Genomic DNA, 23,937 nt, shown 5'->3' on the forward strand with positions numbered 1-23,937 from the left:
AACACTTATTTTATTCATTGAACAATGTGTATCTTTACAAAAAAACGAGACTCTGGGAGAATTAGGACACCAATCCCAACAATATGATATTTTATTCACATTGTCTACGAAATATTTGATTTTTTAGTAGCATTAACCACAAACTAATAAACTAAAATCCATGGTTATCAGTGTAACTTGAACGTGTATGTGGAGACATACCAGTGGATCATATTTTAAGTGATAACCTAAATGGTCTGTAGTATATGAATAAGGCTGGATATCTTATCATAATGAAACTATGAGTATGATCCGCTTTGTAGGTGTTACAAATGTTGTAAAATACTACAAATGATCTGATCCTGATCATTTGTGTATTAGACATGTGAGCGGAGATATTCTATACAAAGGAGTTTGTATAAGACTAGACCACGAAATGTTTACTTTCATTACATAACGTCGTTCATAATTGAGACTTTCATTTCATTAGGATGACCATAGGTAACATAACCTTAATCCTGAGTGAGTTGTGAACTCCTGTCTATGAAGGCGGTCCTTTGATTTGTATGGGTAAGAGTGCCAGATCACCGACTCAACAAGCCTACCATTTTGGGGATTTGCCTGATTTAGGAGCTGGGAACTCCAGCTACACAAGATAGATTCACTCCTTCTCGGAAGCAGGGGTAAGTAGATAAATCGCTCCCTTAAGGGCTGATTCTGAGTCTTGAACAATGTGGCGCCACACCCTCTCTTGGCCCGAGAGGGGGTTAGTCATAGTGGAACTATGATCTATTGTTCATTAGAGGAATCAGTGGTACTTAAGGAGTTAGATGGAGCAAAACGGTAATTTGGCCTAGCTGTACTTACGAGCAATTTGTGAAGGGTCATCGTACTGTTGATTGGTTATATCCAATGGACACAGAAATATATCTGTAGTAAGAAGAGTGCAGCTGTCGGTCTTTAGTGGAGTGCCCGGCAGTTAACAGATGATGATGTGATTAAAGAGTTTAGTTAGTTATTCGCGTACCGTTGGAGCTTCAAGTTCATAAGGTCCCCTTGATAGCTCAATGGATTGAGGTTGAGAATCAGTTTTTGGGTTAATTTGAAATGTTCAAATTAATAAGAGGGAATTTTATTATATGTGATATAATTAAATTAATTTAATTATATATGATATAATTGATATAATGTATTTGATACATTATCGTTTGATTGGCGGAACTAATATTTGAATATGATTCAAATATAATTTCTATGAATTAGATTCATAGTTACTAAATTTAATATAAATATGATTTATATTAAATGCCATAAAATAAAGAAAAAGAACTATGGTTTGTATATTATATATGATGCAATATTAAAATTATAGGTTATAGATATAATATGATAAGTATATCATTTTTATTTATATTTCTTAATTATTTGATAATTAAAAATCTTTTTCACAATAACCACCCTTAGTGGGTAGTTGTACAATTTTATGGCAATTTTGGGATAAAATGAAATTTGATTAAAAAAAATCTCACACGACTTACATCTCACCTTACTAGCAATCAAGTTTACTAGATGATAGCTTGAGAGACTAAATGATCGAGTATCGAGTCTATGCAATAGACTTCATCTTCTACACGACAGTGTTATCACTTACTCGATCGTCTCCTCCTTCACTCTAAATCTTCCCTCAAATCAAAATAAGTCAGAGTCCACCACTCCTGGATTTTCACACTGAGAATACCAAGGTAGTCTTGTGGTAGTGTCCGGTTGTTCGAGGATCGAGTTTCTACTTGTTGTTGTTCGAGGGAGATCTAGTTGTTCGCTACGTTGGTGAACGATCGAGGACTATCTTGAAGAAGAGTTCTTCAAAGATATTGTCTCTTTATCATTTGTATTTAATTCAAAGCATGCTGTAATTTAGTTTATAATGCATAATTTGTTCTGTACGATTGTAAATGTATGAGTTCTTTCACAATGGAGTTTGAACGATCTGCTTCCGTTCAAAGATCCTCTATAATTAGAGTTCCTTTAGTAAGACCCGCTTTTTTTGGGCATTTTACTATGAATCAAGTTTATAAGTTTGTGTCGTTTGTGGCAAAAAGTTACTATAAAAAGAACCCGAGAAAACAAAGGTGGAATAAGAAAAAAGGGAAAGAAACGGTGCAGTTCGATTTTTCAAAGACAAATTCACTAATTTGTCGATTGTCAGAGTTCTAACCATTGGATCGAGCTGAAATTTGTTCAATACATTTAGGATACCTATGGTCTTTTTTTGAACAGTTGGATCATCGTTTGGAACTATAGTTTATCCACCTCATCGTCGAACAAAAGCAGTTTTTTTCTCTGTTTTCTCTTAATTTTTTCTAAAATCTATGGTTTTAGATTTTTTTTTTGTTTCTAATTAAATTAGTGTAATTCGATTATATTAATTTAATTATTTTATTAGTATGCCAAATATCGGTCTATTAATGTCTTTTATATAATTGAATGTGCATGAGATGTATGTTTGTTTGAATTATATTATTTATTTGTTGCATATTGTATGTTATATGGATTTAAAATCCCCCTTAAGATAAAGATGTTCATACATCATGTCTAAATATAAATGTTATATTTTTGGATGCATGATTGAATTAGCATGCTCATGCATTTTAATATAAATGTTATATAAATGGAGATAAACAGTGCACTTCGATTTTTCAGAGACGATGTTCACTAATTTGTCAATTGTCAAAGTTCTAACTGTTGGATCGAGTAGAAATATGGTCAGTATGTTCAGGATACCCAGGATCTTTTTTTAAACGGTTGGATCATCGTTTTGAGCTCTGATTTATTCGCCTCATTGCGAACAAAAGCAATTTTTTTCTCTGTTTTCTCTTAATTTTTTTTTTCTAAAATCTAAGATGTTAGATTTTATTTGTTTGTAATTAAATTAGTATAATTCGATTATATTAATTTAATTATTTTATTAGGGTGTCAAATATTGGTCTATTAATGTCTTTTATATAATTGAATGTGCATGAGATGTATGTTTAAGTTATATGATTTATATGTTGCATATTGTATGTCATATAGATTTAAAATCCTACCTTAGGATAAACATGTTCATGCATCATGTCTAAGTATAAATGTTGTATTTTTGGATACATGATTGAATTAGCATGCTCATGCATCTTAATATAAATGTTATATTATTTAGATATATGGTACATTAAGCATGTTCATGCATCAAACAATGTTATAGTTGTTATAATGTATGATGGCATGATGGTTAATGATGGTTAATGATTGTTTAATATAAGAATTATACTTTACAATGAAAAAGGAATTTGCATTGAGCATGATATTACTTAGATTAATATAAACGTTATGGTTGATCAATGTCACCAAATGTAAATTTATAGATTTTATATTTCATTTTTTTTATATAACGGTTATAAGGATAATGAAATTGGAATTAAAATTTGATGGAACACGAAACATACGCAGCGGAATTAGGATCTAATTACACTCTAATTGCTTCTAATTTAAAGGAAATAAACATGCAAATGGAGGGAAAAACAGTAAATAAAAGTGGATAGCAAACAATTTTTGTAGCTTCCGAACACCGTTTTTCCTCGCTGAATCTCGACTCGAACTCTTCCGGACCACCACTAGGTTGACCTACTATCCTTTGGACTTAGAATCGGGTTATGGGACCCGATGGATGAAGGAAACCGAGAGAGAGAAAAGAGATGGAAAATAAGAATGAATTTGGGTTTGGGTTTTTATTTCACTCAAAGAAAAGAGAATTTTCCAGCCCAAATTTAGAAAATTCTTTTGGCAAAATGGCAAAAGTTTTTCAATTAAATTGAAAAGCCCAATTTATAGAAAAAAAGTTGCAACAATGGCATGAACCAAATCCATAAAAACCCAACACCTATAATCCACTATCTTAGTGGGCCTAATGTCTCCACTATAAGCCAACACCTAGCCCACTATTTTGTTAGTGGAACTATCCAACAAAAGTTTGGATTTTCCCACTAACTATAGTCAAAGGGCAAAATAATCATCTGGTCAAAGTCAAACTTTGACAAAAAAGTCAACATTTTGACTTTTTATGATTTTTTCCGTGTTGACTAATTTGACATCCCGAGCATGAATCCGCATTCATTTTCTCGAAATTCAAATCACATTTGAATATAAGGTCGGTCAAAGTTTGACTTTTCAAAGTCAAAAGTCAGCTCTTTGACTTTTTACATCTTTGACCATTTCCATTTTTCCGAGCTTTCGAATATGAACATATTCATATTCTTGATATTTAAATCACATTTAAATATTAAAGTTGTATCTTTAAACTAAAAAACTTGACTACTATATCACATATACTTGTCGATTTCTCTCTCTTTACCTAATTTGAACAATTCGAATTATTCTATCATACTGTTCTAAGTTTATTCCATATGAGCTAGTAGGGGAACCTAATGGACCTATAGATCATGGGCTCCAACGATCCGAGATTAGCTAGCTAAACTCTTTAGACAAAGCTAATCAATATTCGTTAACTAACGGGTCATTCCACTATAGTCCCGTAGTTGCACTCCCCTCATTATTGATATATTTGTGTCCATTTGATATAACTATGATTAGTAAGTTAATCCTTCACAGGTTGTTCGTAATCTCGGCTGGGTCATGAAAACCGTTTTACCTCTAAGACTACATCTTGTTCCTTAAGTTCCACTGATCCTCCTTGAACAATTGGTTTAAGATCCAACCTATAAATCGAACCCCTCTCGAGCCAAGGAGAGGGTGGGGCCCCTTGTTCAAGACCTGTATTCAATACTAAAGGGAACAACCTATCTACTTTCCCTATAATGGGTAGGAATGAATTCCTTCTTGCACTCTATGTTTCCAGCTATCCACCTGATCTTACCCTTGAAATGGGAGGCTTATTGGGCCACGATAATGAGCTGCCCTCACTTATGCAGATCTAAGAATAATTCTGAGTGAACAGGAGTTCATAGTTAGCTCAGGATTAAGATTAAGTTACCTAGGTCATCAATTAACGAAATAGTCAATTTTATACATAAAACGACATTTAGAACGTAAAAAGTGACTACTTCATGGTTCAGTCTTATGCAAACTCATTGCATAGGATACCCCCACTCACATATCTTTATATGAACGATTCAGGATCACATCGTTTGTACTAACTACAAAGTGGGTCGCATCTATAGTGTCCTCAGAATAAGGTACCCAACCTTATTCATATACTATAGACCATTTTGGCTATATATTTGAACTTGATCCACCTTTATGTCACTACATACAGTTCAAACTACATTAAATAGCCTCAGGACCTTAGTTTATTGGATTCAAAATTACAATTTCAATAACAACTTTATCGAAAAACAAAACAGAATATGTTTATTAATTTACAAACTACGAGTTTTAGGACATAAAATCCAACAAAATTTATAATCAAGAGTTGCCTGCAAACATAGATCCAAATTAATTTTAAATGATTTAAAATTAATTCACATACACTTATTTTTAACGCGTTTCTGATTAGATCAGAAATAGATTAATCTTTTAATTCATTTTAATAGGATTAAAATGAACTCCATTAAAAGATTAAATTTATAAAATAATTGCCCATAAGTGATTTTTGTCTAAGAAGGGTTCTGGCTAGGCTGAGGTTTTTAAGCTGACGGAAACGGAACACCTCTACTTGGAAACCGACCTGGAAGGTGAATTGGGTAAATATCTTATAAACATGCAATAAGTGATCAATTTTGTTAAAGAGTTTAATGAATTTTGTCCATGCATCAATGGATGATTTTCAAATGTACGCTTAATAAATGGTCCAAGTTAATTCACTTATAATAATTTAGAATTTTAATTTGAAACAAGGTTAAAATATCATTTTGGTTCTTGTCCTTTAAAGTTTATTCAATTTTAGTCTCTCTACTTTCTAATTCCCACTTCCAATAGATCTTAAATTTAGCACTTAAGATTTCTTTAATTAAAATTGATTAAATAATAATGATAATTTTCACAAAGTAATATAATATGCAAATATGTTATCAAAATTTTTAGTAAAGTTACTAATTGATAATATAAAAAAAATATATGAAAAGATAAACAATAAACAAGCTATAAGGGCTAAAATGAAAAGTTTGGCAAAAGTACAAAAAATTAAAATTGGACATTTGAAACCACATCTACTAAAATGGAATGAACGTAAAAGTATAAGGACCAAAGTGATGTTTTAACCTTTGAAACAATTATATATTTCACACTATATTTCTTGACTAAGTTTGTGTTAGTTATTGATACAATTATGAAATTTTTGTTGGGTTTTATGTCCTAAAAACTAGCAGTTTGTCAAATAATAAACATCTTCTATAATCAATATACTTGTTATCGATTTCATAAATTGTATGAAAGTCTAAATCCAATAAACTAAGACCCATGACTATTGTATGAGTACTTGAACTTTATGTGGAGACATAAGAGTGTATCAGGTTCGAATAAATAGTCAAAATGATCTATGGTATATGAATGAGGTTGGGTACCTTATTCTAGTAACACCATTGGATGTGGCCTAATGCGGCCTACTCTGTAGTTGTTACAAAAAGTTGTGATTCTAATTCGTACATATGCAATGAGTTTGTATAAGATCAGGACCAAGAAATAAGTCACCCTTACTTTATAACGTTGTTTACTATTTAAGACTGACTATTTCATCTAGATGACCTAGGTAACTCGATCTTAATCCTGAGCTAACTATGAATTCATGTTTATTCGGGATTGTTGCATAGTTGAGGGTTGACTCAATAGCGTCGGGTCAATAAGACTTCAATTTCAGGGGTAGGATCGAATAAATAGCTGGAGACATAGGGTGCAAGATAGAGTTCACACCTATCCAATTTAGGGATAAGAGAAAGGTTGTTCTCTCAAGTACTGAATTCAGATTTTGAATAAGGGACCCCACCCTTTCACTGGGCTGAGAGAGTTTGGTTTGATGATTGAATCACAAACCAGTTGTTCATTAAAGGATCAGTAGGAACTTGAGGAATAAGACGTAATCTCGAGGGTAAAACATATATTTGACCCAGCCGTTATTACGAACCTGTGAAGGGTCGACTTACTGATTATGGTTAAATCATGTGGATATAATATATCTACAGTGAGGGGAGTGCAACTATGGGGAGTGCAACTATGGGCTTTAGTGGAGCGACCCATTAGTTTAATGAGTTTAGCTAATTAATATAGGATCGTTGGAGCCCATGATCTGTAGCGTGATTTAATTTGAAACGTTCAAATTAAAATTAAAGGAATTAGTAATTATATGAGATATAATTATATGTTTAATTTTAGAATTAAATGGAATAGGAGAATTTATATATTTAAATATATAAAGATGGATATGTGTGAAAATTAATTTAATATTTGATATTAAATTAATTAAGTTTTATTTAATAATTAATGTATGAAATTAATTAATTTTTTTCATTTTTAAAATCAAATAGATTTTTAAATCAAATTTTTGATTTTATGTTAAAATTGAAAAAAATAAAACAAACAAAACACATAAAATGGAAAAAAAAAGGTTTTTCCATTATCCATCACCGAGTAGCTCACTCAGATGACATTATCTTTGTCTTGTCTTCTCCAAGCACGAGCTACAACTCATGCAACTCTTTTCTTTGCATGTTGATCTACAATATAATGAAAAGATTGAAGTGAAAATTGAACATACAATCTATAGAGATTTTGAGAGAAAAATTGGTTTGAAGAAAAAGTTCTTCAGCTGATTTTCTACAGTGAGCATTTCTTCTTCTATCCTTGATTCAAGCTTGTTTTAGGTGGTCTACAACAAGATTTGGAGAAGATAGCTGGTGAAGAAGCTTTGAAGAATTTCTACGAGAGGTATTTCTTGAAACTCATTTTTTTCTGCAAAAGCATGCTTTATACTTTGCCAAGATTAGTAAATTTGAGTGCTTAGATGATCCTTGTGATTCCGTTGCTGTTGATACAATCCTACAAATTTAGGATTTAAATTAATATAATTTCTTCCCAAATGGTTCTTTATTGTCTATGCACTAGACATTGGCTTTCTTCTACCATCTCCATTGCATTCCTCTAGTTGAAAAACTTACTGAAAAGTCTTGCCAATTTAAGCTTGAGAAACAAAGAGTTGGGTATTTGGTACCATATTCTACATTTCTACAATATTTTTCTAATAAGAGTATCATAACCCTCTAATTTCATCTTCAACGTTCACTTAGAGATATTATTTTGTAATCTAAGTAAACATTAAACACATGTTTTTGAATGATTTTAAAATCGTTAAAATTACTTTTATCATGTTTAAAACTGCTCAAAACATCTACGAAATCTCTCAAGTTCCAAGTCTCTAACAACTCAGAGAAAATTCAGGTTTATTTTGTGTCAAGTCTTTATGAATTTAAAAAAGAATCCATTTTCAAATTTGAGCCCCTTTTTTGGAGTGATTTTGAAAGGGTTAAAATCATTTTTCTTATAATCAAAATCAAAATGAAAACACATTTTTAATCCTTCAAAATCAATTTACTCTTTAATTATACACTTTTAAACACAATTAACATCCTATTAGAATTGATTTGGCATGATTACAAGCATTTTCCGAAAAGTGAGTTTAACAATTTCGGAATCATTCCCGACATGCACTAAAAACTAACTTCATGAATTCCATTCTTCTATCTAAAAGAAAAATTAATGTACCATATTCTAAACACTACTCAAACTTCAACCAAAACCATATTCACTACAAAACAGAGGCCTACAAAGTTCAAAGAGGAAATAATAACACAAATCAAATGGAATCCAAGTATACAATTTCAATTTATCATAAACAAAAACACAAGATCCAAAGCAACTACAAGTGAATATACAATTTCAATCATAGCATTTCATTTCAATCAATTTAAACAAACTAAAAATTATGAATATTCTTACCAATGTTTAAGCTTCAGGTGAGAGTTGAGAGTGTATATTATTCAAGCTCCCAATCTTCATCTTCATAATCTTGCTTCACAATTCTTTCCCCTTCATTAAGAAGAGCTAAACTCTCAACAAAAGTATCCACAAAGAATGAATCCTGAGCCCCACGAATGCCAAGTCCCTTCACAATTTGATTCTCTGGTTTATACGAAACCAGTTCTCCATTTCTAGATGTCATGAGCATTTCACCATTTTCTCTACAACCCAGAACCATTCCCAGCCCTTGAGATGGATCAACACTCAGAATTTTTGCCCAAGATTCAAAAACATCATATTTTCTAAGCATCCAAACAGATGAAACGTATCTATTACCAAAAGGATACCAACCACATTGAAGAACACAAAGTTCTCCTCCAAGAACAGCAACTTTCAAATTCTGTGGAAATTCATTCACCAAACAATCCGGAAGTGCAATTGTGCTGAAAAATTCACCAACCATATGAAATCTCAGAATCACACATCGAAACCCTTTGCGACTACGAGTGAACGCAATCCAATGAACAGCTTCGTTCATGAAAATCTGTGTCCATTGCGATTTAAGTATTTCATAGCAAGGAGCTGAATCGGTGATTTGTCGCCAACAACCAGTACTAAGCTGATACAACTCAACCCTAGGAGGAAGTTCATAATCATACATAGGCGGTCCACCTTCAATATACACTAACCTGACTAACTTGAAGTCGTTTGCGCGAGAATCGAAGCCAAATCCAAGCGCGTACTTGTACGGTGAGCCGTAAACGGTGAAGATATCGCTAGGCCAAGGAAGAGCGAGGAATCGTTGAATCGAAGGATTCCAGAAGAAAATATTCGGACCTAATAAACACAATAATCCGTTGGAAGAACCAACGAGTTTGAAATTGTCGTGCCAATTAACATAAGGAAGCTTCAATTCCTTGTAAATCTCCAAGGTTTGGGAATCGAAATGCAGAGAGTAGCGCTCGGTTTTCTTGGTGCCGGTGGCGTAGCAGCGGCGGAGGAGGAGGAGGCGGCGATTGGTGTGGCGGTTGGTGTTGGATTGATTGAGGTGAGAGAGGATGAAGGCAGGGTCGGTGATGAAGGAACGCCATGGTTTAGAAACGCAGGTGCAGAGGATGAGGGTTTTGGAGGGAAGTTTGAGGAAGATGTAGAACAAAAGCTCCGGCGGGAGAGAATCTAACATCGGATTCCGATTCCGATTCCGATTCAGATTGAGGAGAAAATTGAAGGAAAGTGGCTGAAATTTCGACAGGTTGAAGAAGAAGGAATGAATTAAATATATTGAAAAATGAGAGCTGGTTGTGTTTTATTATTTTATTTTATTTTTTTATTTCCAAAGATACAGCAATTGATTGCGTTTATCCTATGAACACCTCAACTTTTCTTCATTCTTGATGATAGATAATCATGTAATTTGGGTCTTTCGTATCTCTTTTACCGCTAAAATCTATGGTGGAAAAATGGGTAGGTGCATCCTAGCGCCACCTTCTTACTTTCTTTTTGAGATATTGTTGTATTAGACTTCCTCGTAAATATTGGATGGTATTAGTTTCTAATTCGCTTCTCTCGGATGTAATCTCGATATCTTTCAAGTTGACTTGCATAAGAAATTCTTGCACGGATATGGTGCAAATCTACTGCACTTTTATGTTTAAGTTAGTACTATGAATGACTAATTCAACTAAGTACAAAAAGAAATGAAGTTGAATATCTCATTTGGAGATTACTTACCACACAGTCGTGCTTATGTGTGACGACAAGGGTGTTAGGGACATTTTAGGTACTCAAGGTTGTAAGATGCCATTTTGATCTCAGTTCATTTATTTTTCAATTAGTATATATTTTTTGGCTTGACTAGTCGGCTTAAATCTTGAGGCGCAAACATTTTCCTTTTGGGATGCATGCTTTCCTATACCCTTTCCATCCTTTGGGCTTGGGCCCACCCGTGGACTTTGGACAATGCCCTCAACAATTTTAATTCTCTTTTTGTGATTGATTCATCTTCGGATGCTTTCTCATACTTTAATATCGGCTACTCATTTTAAAATTGGACAAAAAACATTTAGGTATGTTATGGCAACAAGTGTCAAACTTTTGTCAATCTTTTTCAAAAACATTTTTTAATTTGTTTTATTTATATGATTGGAGGGGTTTGTAGGAATACAAAAGATCCATCCAAGTATTACTCTAATTTGACATCAAATGAAATATAAATTAGAATTTTATTTTTCTTATTTTACTGTAGTTTCCTTTTAGTACAATAAGTGGAGTAGGCTCTCTTTGATACTATTCACCCTTATAATTTTTATTTTTCGATAGTGTTTATGTAGATAATTGCAGTGGGTAATCTTTCACAACTTATAATTAGGTATATATGAATTTTTGTTAAAAAACATCGCAAATATAGAAAAGTTTTCAATCTCATAATTTATTTGTATCATTATTTTTAGTATGAACATTTGAAAAAGGGAAAAATAAAATACATTACTTAGGCTCATAGCCCACATGTTTGTTGTTTCCAAAATGAGAAAAACGCAACCCAACTCACAAGTAAATGATGCAAAAAATAACCCAATCCACTTGATACACCATATATATTTGATACACTTGATGATTTTGATGTAGTTGATGCACTTGATGCACTTGACACTATCGATATACACTTGATACATCACTGATATACATTTGATGCACTTGATACAATTGATATATCACTAGTATACATTTGATAGACTTGATGCACTTGAAACACTATAGATAAATATTTGAATGTCCTTTCTATTTGTTTCGCTCTCTATCTTTCCCTCTCTCGATCAATTGGTTCTTAGGCGTGAAGATTAGAGTTAGTTCATACACCATAGCTACAAAGTAGAAGAGAGAACAATTATCCTATTATTTAATAAAATGTAGAACAATTCCAATTCCATGGCAAGTTTGTTCGCCGTCCGATGCTCTAATTAAGCTCATAGAGGTTTCAATGATGGTTGTTGAAGATCAAAAGTCGACGTCTGATGGAAAGGTTAGGGTCTTTTTGAAGCAAACATTTAGACATTCCGCTACTACTTCGTCCTGTACCTTTCATTAAACTCATCTGCCTCTAAAGGTGATGAATCCTCATTCCTCCACCTGTGTCTCCTCTATTGCTAAGTTGTTGCTTTTGATGCGGCGTCGGCTCAAGCTCGATCCATCGAATAAGATTTTATTTTCTTGTGAGTTTTTACGTTTTATTCATCATATGAATTTTGCTATTTTTGTAAAATCTAAAGAACCCAAATTACCTTTGTAATTCCTAGTTAGATTTGCCGCCCATTACCATTTTCCTTTGCAATTAGATTTTCATATGTATTATTCTCCTCCATTTTCGATTTCTCTAATTTCTCTAGTTTGTTTATATTTTCAACCTTTAGTTCTCATGTTTTTTTTTATACACTTTAACTTTTATTTAAAAAAACATAAAATATATTTAACAAATATTTTCTAGTTTATATTTTATGGACAAGAAAACATCATTTTTACTAAGAGTAACTTTCTATTCCATGATTATGGTATAATCAAGGTTTAAAATGTCTGATTTGTAGATAGAGACATATAATGTAGAACAATTGCAATTCCATTGCAAGTTTGTTCACTATCTGATGCTCTGATTAAGCTCATGGAGGTTTCAATGATAGTTGTTGATGATCAAAAGTCGAAGTCCGACGAAAAGGTCAGGGTCTTTTAGAAGCAAACGTTTAGACATTCCGCTACTAGCGCTACTACTTCGTCCATACCTCTCATTAAACTCATCTGCTTTTGGAGGCGATAAATCCTCATACCTCCACTTGTGTCTCCTCTATTGCTAAGTCGCTGCTTTCGATGCGACATCGACTCAAGCTCGATCCATCGAATAAGCTTTTATTTTCTTGTGAATTTTTACTTTCTATTCGTCATATGAATTTTGCTATTTCTGTAAAATTTAAAGAATCCAAATTACCTTTGTAATTCCCCTAGTTAGATTTGCCACCTGTTACTATTTTCCTTTGTAATCAGATTTTCACATGTATTATTCTCCTCCATTTTCGATTTCTCTAATTTCTCTAGTTTTCTTATATTTTCAACCTTTAGTTCTCATGTTTCTTATATACTTTAACTTTTATTTAAAAGAACATAAAATATATTTAACAAATATTTTCTAGTTTCTATTTTATGGACAAGAAAGCCTCATTTTTATCTAAACATAACTTTCTATTCAATGATTATGGTATAATCAAGGTTTAAAATGTCTGATTTGTAGATAGAGACATATAATGTAGAACAATTGTAATTCCATAGCAAGTTTTTCACTATCTGATGCTCTAGTTAAGGTCATGGAGGTTTCAATGATGGCTGTTGATGATCAAAAGTCGATGTCCGACCGAAAGGTTAGGGTCTTTTTGAAGCAAACGTTTAGACATTCCGCTACTAAAGCTACTACTTCGTCTTGTACCTCTCATTCAACTCATCTGCCTTTGGAGGCGATGAATCCTCATACCTCCACTTGTGTCTACGATGAATCCTCATACCTCCACTTGTGTCTCCTTTATTGTTAAGTCGCTGTTTTTGATGCGGCATCGACTCAAGCTCGATCCATCGAATAGCTTTTATTTTCTTGTGAGTTTTTACTTTTTATTCGTCATATGAATTTTGCTATTTCTGTAAAGTTTAAAGAACCCAAATTAATTTTGTAATTCCCCTTAGATTTGCTACCCATTACTATTTTCCTTTGCAATTAAATTTTCACATGTATTATTCTCCTCCATTTTCAATTTCTCTAATTTCTCTAGTTTGTTTATATTTTCAACCATGTTTCTTATATACTTTTAACTTTTATTTAAAAACACACAAAATATATTTAATAAATATTTTCTAGTTTCTGTTTTAGGGACAAGAAGGCCTCATTTTTATCTAAGAGTAATTTTCTATTCAATGATTATGGTGTCATCAAGGTTTAATATATCTGATTTGTAGATAAAGAAATATAATATTGAACAATTTCAATTCCATAGCAAGTTTGTTCACTATCTGATGCTCTAATTAAGCTCATGGAGGTTTCAATGATGGTTGTTGATGATCAAAAGTTGACGTTCGACGGAAAAGTCAGGGTCTTTTTGAAGTAAACGTTTAGACATTCTGCTACTGGCGCTACTACTACGTTCTGTACCTCTCATTAAACTCATCTGCCTTTGGAGGCGATGAATCCTCATACCTCCACCTGTGTCTCCTCTATTGCTAAGTCGTTGCTTTCGATGTGGCGTCGACTCAAACTCAATCCATCTAATAAACTTTTATTTTCTTGTGAGTTTTTACTTTTTATTCATCATATGAATTTTACTATTTCTGTAAAATTTAAAGAACCCCTGTGTCTCCTCTATTACTAAGTCGCTGCTTTTGATGTGGGGTTGACTCAAATTCGATCCATCGAATAAGCTTTTATTTTCTTGTGAGTTTTTACTTTTTATTCATCATATGAATTTCTCTATTTCTGTAAAATTTAAAGAACCCAAATTACCTTTGTAATTCCTCTGGTTAGATTTGCCACCCATTACTATTTTTCTTTGCAATTAGATTTTCACATGTATTATTCTCCTCCATTTTCGATTTCTCTAATTTCTCTATTTTTTTTTTATATATTTTCAACCTTTAGTTCTCATATTTCTTATATAATTTAACTTTTATTTAAAAAAACATAAAATATATCTAACAAATATTTTCTAGTTTCTATTTTATGGACAAGAAAGGCTAATTTTTATCTAACGGTAATTTTCTATTCAATGATTATGGTATAATCAAGGTTTAAAATATCGATGTCGACGAAAATATTTTGATCTTAAATTTACGAAAATTTTGATAGAAATATCGATAAAAATCGATTTCTATGGATATTTCTAGAAAAATTATAGAGACAAATCCTCATACCTCCAGGTTGTTGCTTTCGACGTAGTGTCCCTTCAAGCTCGATCCATGAGCTTTTATTTCTTTGTGAGTTTTTACTTTTTGTTCGTCATATGGATTTTGCTATTTTTGCAATATCTAAAAAACCCAAGTTACCTTTATAATTCTCCTAGTTAGATTTGCCACCTATTGCAATTTTCCTTTCCAATTAGATTTTCACGTGCATTATTCTCCTCCATTTTCGATTTCTCTAATTTCTTTAGTTTGTTTATATTTTCAACCTTTCGTACTCATGTTTCTTATATACTTTAACTTTCATTTTAAAAAAACATAAAATATATTTAAGAATTTTTTTTAGTTTCTATTTTATGGACAAGAAAGCCTCATTTTTATCTGATACTAACTTTCTATTCAATGATTATGGTATAATCAAAGTTTAAAATGTCGATGTCGACGAAAATATTTTGGTCTTAAATTTACGAAAATTTTGATAGAAATATCGATAAAAATCGATTTCTATGGATATTTCTAGAAAAATTATTGAAAAATCCTCATACCTCCATTTTTGTCTCCTCCGTTGCTAGGTTGCTGCTTTCGATGCAGCGTCCCTTCAAACTCGATCCATCGAATAAGCTTTTATTTCCTTGTGAATTTTTACTTTTTGTTCGTTATATGGATTTTGCTATTTTTGCAATATCTAAAAAACTCAAGTTACCTTTATAATTCTCCTAGTTAGATTTGCCACCTATTGCATTTTTCCTTTGCAATTAGATTTTTACGTGCATTATTCTCCTCCATTTTCGATTTCTCTCATTTCTTTAGTTTGTTTATATTTTCAACCTTTCGTACTCATGTTTCTTATATACTAAAACTTTCATTTTAAAAAAAATATATATTTAACAAATATTTTTAAATTTCTATTTTATGGACAAGAAAGCCTCATTTTTATCTAACACTAACTTTTTATTCAATGATTATGGTATAACCAAGGTTTAAAATGTCGATATTGACGGAAATATCAAGGACAATTTATGAAAATTTTGATACAAATATCGATTTTGATTGCTATTTTTGAAAAAATATATAAATTTTTTTTAACTAAATTTAAATTAGTAAATAAACCTTTTATGATTTCCAAACAAGTTAATATGTCTATTATTTATATTATATTTATACTAATAATATTTTTATGACTATTTTTTTTTGTTTCGTAGCTTTTTCTACGATACAATAGAAATATCAATTCACATCTCATGTTAATGTCGAATCTATGAAAACATGAAGTATCGATGGAAATATCAACATTTCGATGGAAATTTAATACTATGGGTAAAACAATAGGGTTCTTTTAAAATCTTTTTGTTATTTTTCAACCAGAAACTTTTTATTTTGCTTTGTCAACCCAAATCCCATGTCTACCCGCAAATTCTTTTGTATTTTTTTTTTTTTTCTAAATCAGCAATTATTTTGAGTTGTAATATATATATATGAAATGTTTTCAGGACAAAATAGGGAATACAATTTTTCCTTCATAGCCTTCTCCTCCTTCTTATTATTAATAAATTAGTAAATCTTATAATTTTTATTTTCTGATAGGGTTATTCTTTCTTTGTGAAGTTTAATTTGGTATAATTATTCGGTCAATTTTGTGACGTGTAAAACTTGATTTTCATTCAAAATTTTTACCTTGCATGTGTTAAGACGGGTGGGTGAATAGTATAAATATGAGATAAATTTCGCAATATATATCCAAATTTAGGGTGAAAAATATTGACATACAGCCACTAAAAAACTGATCTTTCAAAACTTCCCTCTGATGTAAAAGTGGGGAGCAAAACGAAGCATAATAGGAAAATAGATATAAACAATATAATATAATAATATATAAATATAATAATAAATAAATAAATAAAATAAAATAACTAAAATTATGAAAATTGGATCATTGAAAATTGAGTGGAATTTTTAAATGGATTTCTCACCAATGTGTATTATTTCAAAATCCACAAAATGTCTCTGTTTATAGGCAAAATGGCAAGTAGGATGTGGTACACTTTAGATACTATGCATAAGTGGTTGAATGACACATGGACAATATATATGGTAATGAAAAATGACATTTCACATTGGACACTAAGCATGAACATCTAATACCTATTTATAATATTTATAATACTCCCTCATAGATGTCCATTATAAATATATGAAATACATCTCTTTAAAACTTTACTAGGAAAAAACTCAATGGAAAAAAATATATTAGTGAAAGAAAAAAAGTACATATTTCATATAATCTAATAATCCTAAAAGAATTTAATATGTTTACCCCCTCGTGGGAACATCACTTGAGATCTTTGAATAGTTGCATTCTAATGTTGTGCACCAATTTCTCAAAGGTTGCGGTAGGTAATGTCTTTGTAAATAAGTCGGCTAGTTCTCTTTTAAACAAATTTTCTATACAATGATGTCACGATTGTCTTTGAGATCATGAGTGTAGAAAAGTTTTGGTGAAATATGCTTTGTTGTATCTCCTTTAATATATCCTCCTTTGATTTGGTCTATACATGCTGTGTTGTCTTCGTATAATATTTTTGGGAGATTTTTATTAGAAGAAAAACCACATGTTTCATGAATGTGCTGAGTCATTGATCTTAACCATACACATTCTCGACTAGCCTCATGAATTGTAAGATTTCAACATGATTTGAGAAGTGACCATTATGGTCTATTTCACTGATCGCCATAATATTGTAGTTCCTCCAAATGTGAATAGATAATCTGTTTAAGATCTAGTTTTGTATAGATAAGAAAATATTCAGAATCTGCATAACCAACTAGATCAAAATTTTATTTATTGAATAAAAAAATCCTATATTAATCGCTCATCGGTGATAATGGAGTATATGCTTAATTTCACTCCAATGTCTTTTTGTTGGAGAATAACTATATCTTGCTAATAAATTTACTGAAAATGCAATCTCTGGTCTTGTATTATTAGCAAGATACATAAGTGCACAAATCATACTAAGATATGGTACTTCAGAACCAAGAAATTCTTCATTATCATCTAGAGGAAATATATCTTTTTCACATCTAGTGAATGAACTTCCATTGGAATGTTCAATGGATGTGCTTTGACTATATAAAATATTTTAAAAAAATTTCTTTATAATTTGACTTGTGAACAAACATTTAATCTGCTAAATGCTCAATTTGCAAGCCAAGGCAAAATTTTATTTTTTCGTGATATTTCATCTAAGTTCTTTCTTAAGATATTCTATTGCCTTTGAAAACTTTCAGAAGTTCCAATTATATTTAAGTCATTAACATATACGGTTATAATAGAAAATCCTGATTGTGATTTCTTTATAAAAACACATGGACATATTAGATTGTTTTGATATCATTTTTTTTAAAAAAATATCGACTTAGAAAATTATACCACATTCGTCCTGATTGTTTCAATCAATAGAGCAATCTCTGTAACTTTATTGAATACAATTCCCAGAAATTTTATTTATATGTTTCAAGTACTTTAAATCCTTCCATATAAATATGTTGTCACTACATCCATAAGATGTATATCTAGACTTTCATATGCAGTCAAACCAATTAAATATATTAGTGTAATTGCATCCACCACCGAAGAATACCTCTCCTCATAATTAATACCAGGTCTTTATGAAAAAACTTGTGCAACTAGTCTTGCTTTATATTTTGTGACCTCATTATTTTCATTTCTTTTCCTTACAAATACCCATTTGTATCCCATAGGTTTGACACATTTTGGTATTCAAACTACTAGTCCAAAAACCCAGCGTTTGAAAGTGAGTTTAATTCTGCCTCTATTGCTTCTTTCCACTAAAGTCAACTACGTCGACATTCTTCAATAGATTTTGATTCGGGATCCTCATTTTTAGATATAATATCAAAGAGCAACATTATACGCAAAAATGTTGTTAATAACTACATGAGTCCAGTTCCATCTTTTTCCTGTCATGACATATTTTATTGAAATCTCATTATTATCTTTATGTATTCCATCTTCCTCATTAGTCATGTCATGAATTTCTTCATGGGTATTTACACTTAACCAAGTCTTCTTGACTATTAATTATTTTTTCGAGAATTTTTATCTTTGAAACCAACTGGTCCACTACGCTTCTGGCGTGTTCCAAACTCATTAGTGACAACTTGTTGTGTTGGAATGTTAATTTTCTGGGGAATATTTGTAGTTGGTATATGTGACTTAGTTACTTTCTTTACATCTACAAATGCATTTGGTAATTGATTTGCTATATTTTGCAAATGAATTATTTTCTAAACTTCAAGTTCACATTGATCTGTATGGGGATCTAAATGAGACAATAACGATGCACTCTATATAATTTCTTTTTCCAAGTTCTTAATTTGTCCCCCCTAATGTTGGAAGATTTGTCTCATTAAAATAAAAATCAACAAATCTAGCAGTAAATACATCACCTGTCAAGGGTTCAAGATATTTAATAACTGATGGGGAATCATATCTAACATATATTCCTAACCTTCTTTGAGGCATCTTAGTTTGTTGTGGTGGACCAATTGGAACATATACTGCACATTCACAAATTCTCATATGGAAAATATTTGGCTCATGGTCATAAGCTAATTGTAATGGTGAGTATTTATGATAAGCTACTGGTCTATGCGTACAAGTGATGTTGCATGCAAAATAGCATGTCCTCATGCATATGCTGAAAACTTAATTCTCAAAAGTAATAGTCTTGCAATTAATTGCAAATATTTTATAAATGATTATGCTAAACCATTTTTTGTATGAACATGAGCTACATGATGTTCAACACTTATCACAATTGGCATACAATAATTATCAAAAGCGTGGGATATAAATTCACTAGTTATCATGACGAATGGTCTTAATCGTATGATCAGAAAATTGTGCTCTTAAATTAATTATTTGAACAAGTAATCTTACAAATGCAAGTTTTCGACTTGATAACAAGCATATGTGTGACCATCTGCTAGATGCGTCTATTAATATCATAAAATATCTAAATGGTCCACTTGGTGGATTAATAGGTCCATATATATCACCATGAATTCGTTCTAAAAATAAGTAATTCAGTTCCTACTTTAGCTAGTGATGGTTTAATAATTAATTTGTCTTAAGAGAAAGCATCACATGATAATTCATTAGATTGAAGAATCTTCTAGCTCTTCAATGAATGTTCATTTGAATTCTCAATGATTCTTCTCATCATTATAAACCTTGGATGACCCGATCTATCATGCCAAATAGCAAATATATCTGGATTCATGAATTTTAGGTTCATTGTTGCATATGTTTGAATTACTCGTGTATGAGTATAATATAATTTAGAAGATAAAACAGGAAACTCTTCCAATATACGTTTTTCATATGAGACGGTAGATATGATATATAGATATTCTATTATTCTTACTATTAGTCTCAATATGATAACTATTACAACATATATCTTGAAAATTTAGTAGATTTCTCTTTGATTGACTAGAAAACAATGCATTGTCAATTGTAAATTTTGTTCCTCTAGGCAAAATAATATTTGTTTTTCCAAACCCTTCAATTAGGTTTGCAGAACCTGATATTGTATTAACTTTTGCTTCCAGTATTGTCAGTTTGAAAAAATATTTTCTACTTATAAGTATTGTATGTGTAGTTGCACTGTCTATCAGACATAGATCTTCTTTACTCATTTTTTAATCACTCAACATATAAAAATGATCCACGTTTCCTCATTAAACAAAAATAATTATAATAAGAAAAACAACACTTGGAATATACAAAAGTAAATATTTACTCGAAAAAACGTGAATATAGGTAAAAGAAAACAATAACATTAAGTCTAGATATTCTCAAAGTCAAAAGAAACACTTGATGTTCCATCAACCATATTAATCTTCTCTTCAAGAGATTCAAATAAGTCCGTCACATCCAAAATTGTCATATGGGATGGGTCAAATATGTCATTATTCTAGTATGCAAAATTTGCTTCCACATTTTTCTCCTTTTTCCTTCAGGGATGCTTGATAGAGATCAACGAAGTGTTTGACGTACGATAGGTACGTGACCAATGCCCAATCAATCTGCATCGAAAACATTTATTTTCAACACTTTTTGAACTCTTATCTTGTGAAGTTTTTCCTTTGTGATAATCATTTTGCATGGTCCTTTTGAGATTTGAATGATTAGAACAACCACCACGAAAATAATAATTATTTCTTTATCTGCCACGGTCACGATCTCGACCACGACCACGATTATTAACATTCACAGCATTCACTTTAGGGAATGGTGTTGTTCTAGTTGGTCGAGATTTGTGTTTTTTTATCAATAACTCGTTAATTTATTCGGCCACGAGAAGATATGAAATTAATTCAGAATATTGTTTAAAACTTTTCTCTTGATATTGGTTTGTAGGAGCATATTAAAGACATGAAATGTAGAAAATGTCTTCTCTAACATATCAACATCAATAATTTTCTCTCCGCATAACAACAATTTTGAATTGATTTTAAATAATGCGGAATTGTAATCATTTACTGATTTAAAATCTTGTAGCCTTAAATCCATCCACTCATAACGAACTTCAGAAAAAATAATTATTTTTTATGATCATACCTTTCTTTCAAAATTTTTCACAAGATATGAGGATATTTTATTGTAAGATACTCTATTTTCAATCCCTTGTCGAGATGATGACGAAGGAAAATCATAGCTTTTGCGTTGTCCTGACTGGATGTCGATTTTCTTCTTTAATTGTTTCTCCCAACTTCATAGTATCCAATGAATTTTGGCATCGAACACCCATGAAAAATAATTATTATCATTAATATCAAGGGTCGCGAATTTTAATTTTATAAGGTTTTTCATGACAACACTTCACAAAACATTATATTTATATTAGAAATTTAATATGTACTAAATATGAAAAATTTTAAAATTTTAATTTATTAATTATAATAAAGAGAAAAAAAATCGACCTACCTTCAGCGAGGGAAGCTACAGGAGCTTGTGCTGTTGTGAAATTGAGGAGCAAAGCGGAGCACAATAGGAATACGAATATGGAAAAAACATAATATTATAATATAATATAATAAATAAAATATAAAATAAAATAACTATAATTATGAAAATTAGATAATATGAAAAATTGGTTGAAATTTTCAAGTAGATTTCTCACCAATGTGTGTTATTTCAAGATCTACCAAATGCCACTATTTATAGGCAAAATGGTAAGTAGGATGCAACACACTTTGGACACTGCATCAGTGGTTGAATGATACATAGACAACATATGTGGTAATAGAAAAATAACATTTGACATTGGACACTAAGTAGGAACATCTAACACCTATTTTATAATATTTACAAAACCCTCTAATTTTTTTTCCTTTTGTTTTGTTTGGAATTGACAAAGTTTGAGATGACTTTAGATTCCTTATCTTATATTTTGGATGAAAAAAATACAATTTATAAAAAATACCTAAATGATTAAATGTGTGTTGAATTAACTTTTCAAGTATTTAACTATAAAAATAAGTTATTTTGAAAAATAAATGAAGTGTTTGATAATTAATCAAAATAATTTTTGAAGTATATTGTAACTAAAATTTATTAAAAGAATTAAAATAAAAATAAATTTTCTAAAAAATATTTTTTCTTGAGTGAATCCAAACAAGCCCCAGAACATTTGAAAAATTACTTGGTTTAAAGAAATATATTAAGAGAAATAAGAGTGAGAACAAAAATGGAGATTGTTTCTCTATCAACTATGTGATGAAAACTCCATTTGAGTATTCAACCTCAACCAATTTATCTTAATATTTAGGGAAGGGTGACCTTGAAATTTAAGTGTGCAATGACAAAATGTGAAGTGAGAAATTGGGAGTTTTAGTCTAAGAATACAAAGAATAATTAATTGATTAAATGACTATTTAAACCATATATTTAATTTAATTAAGCTATATGTATTGGATTGAAACTTAGGAATTTTGACCAGGTAGGATCAAAGAACGTGTAGACCTAAACATAATAATAACAAAAATTATAATACTCTCACAAATAGTTTTAAGAGGTTAAATCTGTTTGAAATCTATGGTGGAACATATATGGCTCACCATGGAATATTTTCTTTGAGCCAAACTTTTCTTTGCATGTGCTTCAATTTTGTCACATTTGACGATCTCAGAATACGATTGTTGATGGTATAGTTTGATAGGTAGTAGATAGAGGTTGAATCTCATTATTGGTGGGATATTTTTCCTAATTGGCTTAATTTGTTGGTTGGGACAGATCTTATCTCGTTAATTGTATAATGTGTAATTACTTAAGGGTGTTTGAGCTCCGACTTCAAATGGATAGTAACTCACTCGATGTTTGGGGTTTCAATTATAATAGTTGGTGTGTCAACTACTATAACCTACAATTAACTATAGTATTAGTATTTCTTTCACATCCCTCTTTTTATAATATTTACTATTTATTACCCAACCTAAAATAAACATGGACTATTACTACCTATAAACTCTTATAACTCATAAACTATAATAACCACTAACTACAATAACCAACTCAATACCACAATACACCCCCTTCATGTTTACTTTTCTCAAAAAAATAAAATAAAAATAATAATTAATTAATTAATTAATTAAATTAAATTAAATTAAATTATACAAAATATTCTTCAACTTTTGTATAAGTTTAAATTATGTCCCTAAATTTTGAAATCTCAAAATTTGTGTTCCCAAAATACCCTTGAACATTGATTTTGTTCTAATAAAAATATATATTTTTCCTTAAAATAAACAAAGAAAATAACATTGTAGTTGATGTGCAAAAATTAGAAGCTGAGTATAATATTATTTACAACTATATAGAAGATTGACTTTGTTGTTTACCATCTATTTTATCTCAAAAAGACATCATTTAAATAATTTTATACAATCGATATAAACAATGTTGTAAATAATGTTACTTTTTTTTTTTAAAACTAGTCACTTATG

General features: G+C 30.7%; 1 protein-coding gene across 1 annotated transcript; it reads right to left on the bottom strand.

The window, feature by feature from the left end:
• Positions 1-7,557: 7,557 nt before the first annotated feature.
• LOC120077073 (F-box protein CPR1-like) lies at positions 7,558-10,326 on the bottom strand. The gene is made up of 2 exons (XM_039030925.1): positions 8,959-10,326; positions 7,558-8,001 (listed from the first exon to the last, which is right to left on the bottom strand). Exon 1 carries the CDS (start codon positions 10,160-10,162, stop codon positions 8,996-8,998), a length of 1,167 nt encoding a protein of 388 aa, XP_038886853.1. The 5' UTR covers positions 10,163-10,326; the 3' UTR covers positions 7,558-8,001; positions 8,959-8,995.
• Positions 10,327-23,937: the final 13,611 nt, after the last annotated feature.

The sequence above is a fragment of the Benincasa hispida genome, chromosome 5 (genome assembly GCF_009727055.1).
Source record: "Benincasa hispida cultivar B227 chromosome 5, ASM972705v1, whole genome shotgun sequence".
NCBI classification, from domain to species: domain Eukaryota; kingdom Viridiplantae; phylum Streptophyta; class Magnoliopsida; order Cucurbitales; family Cucurbitaceae; genus Benincasa; species Benincasa hispida.

What these genes read in the sequence shown, in the direction of transcription:
- LOC120077073 (XM_039030925.1), bottom strand. Translation starts at nt 10,162, where the DNA reads ATGTTAGATTCTCTCCCGCCGGAGCTTTTGTTCTACATCTTCCTCAAA.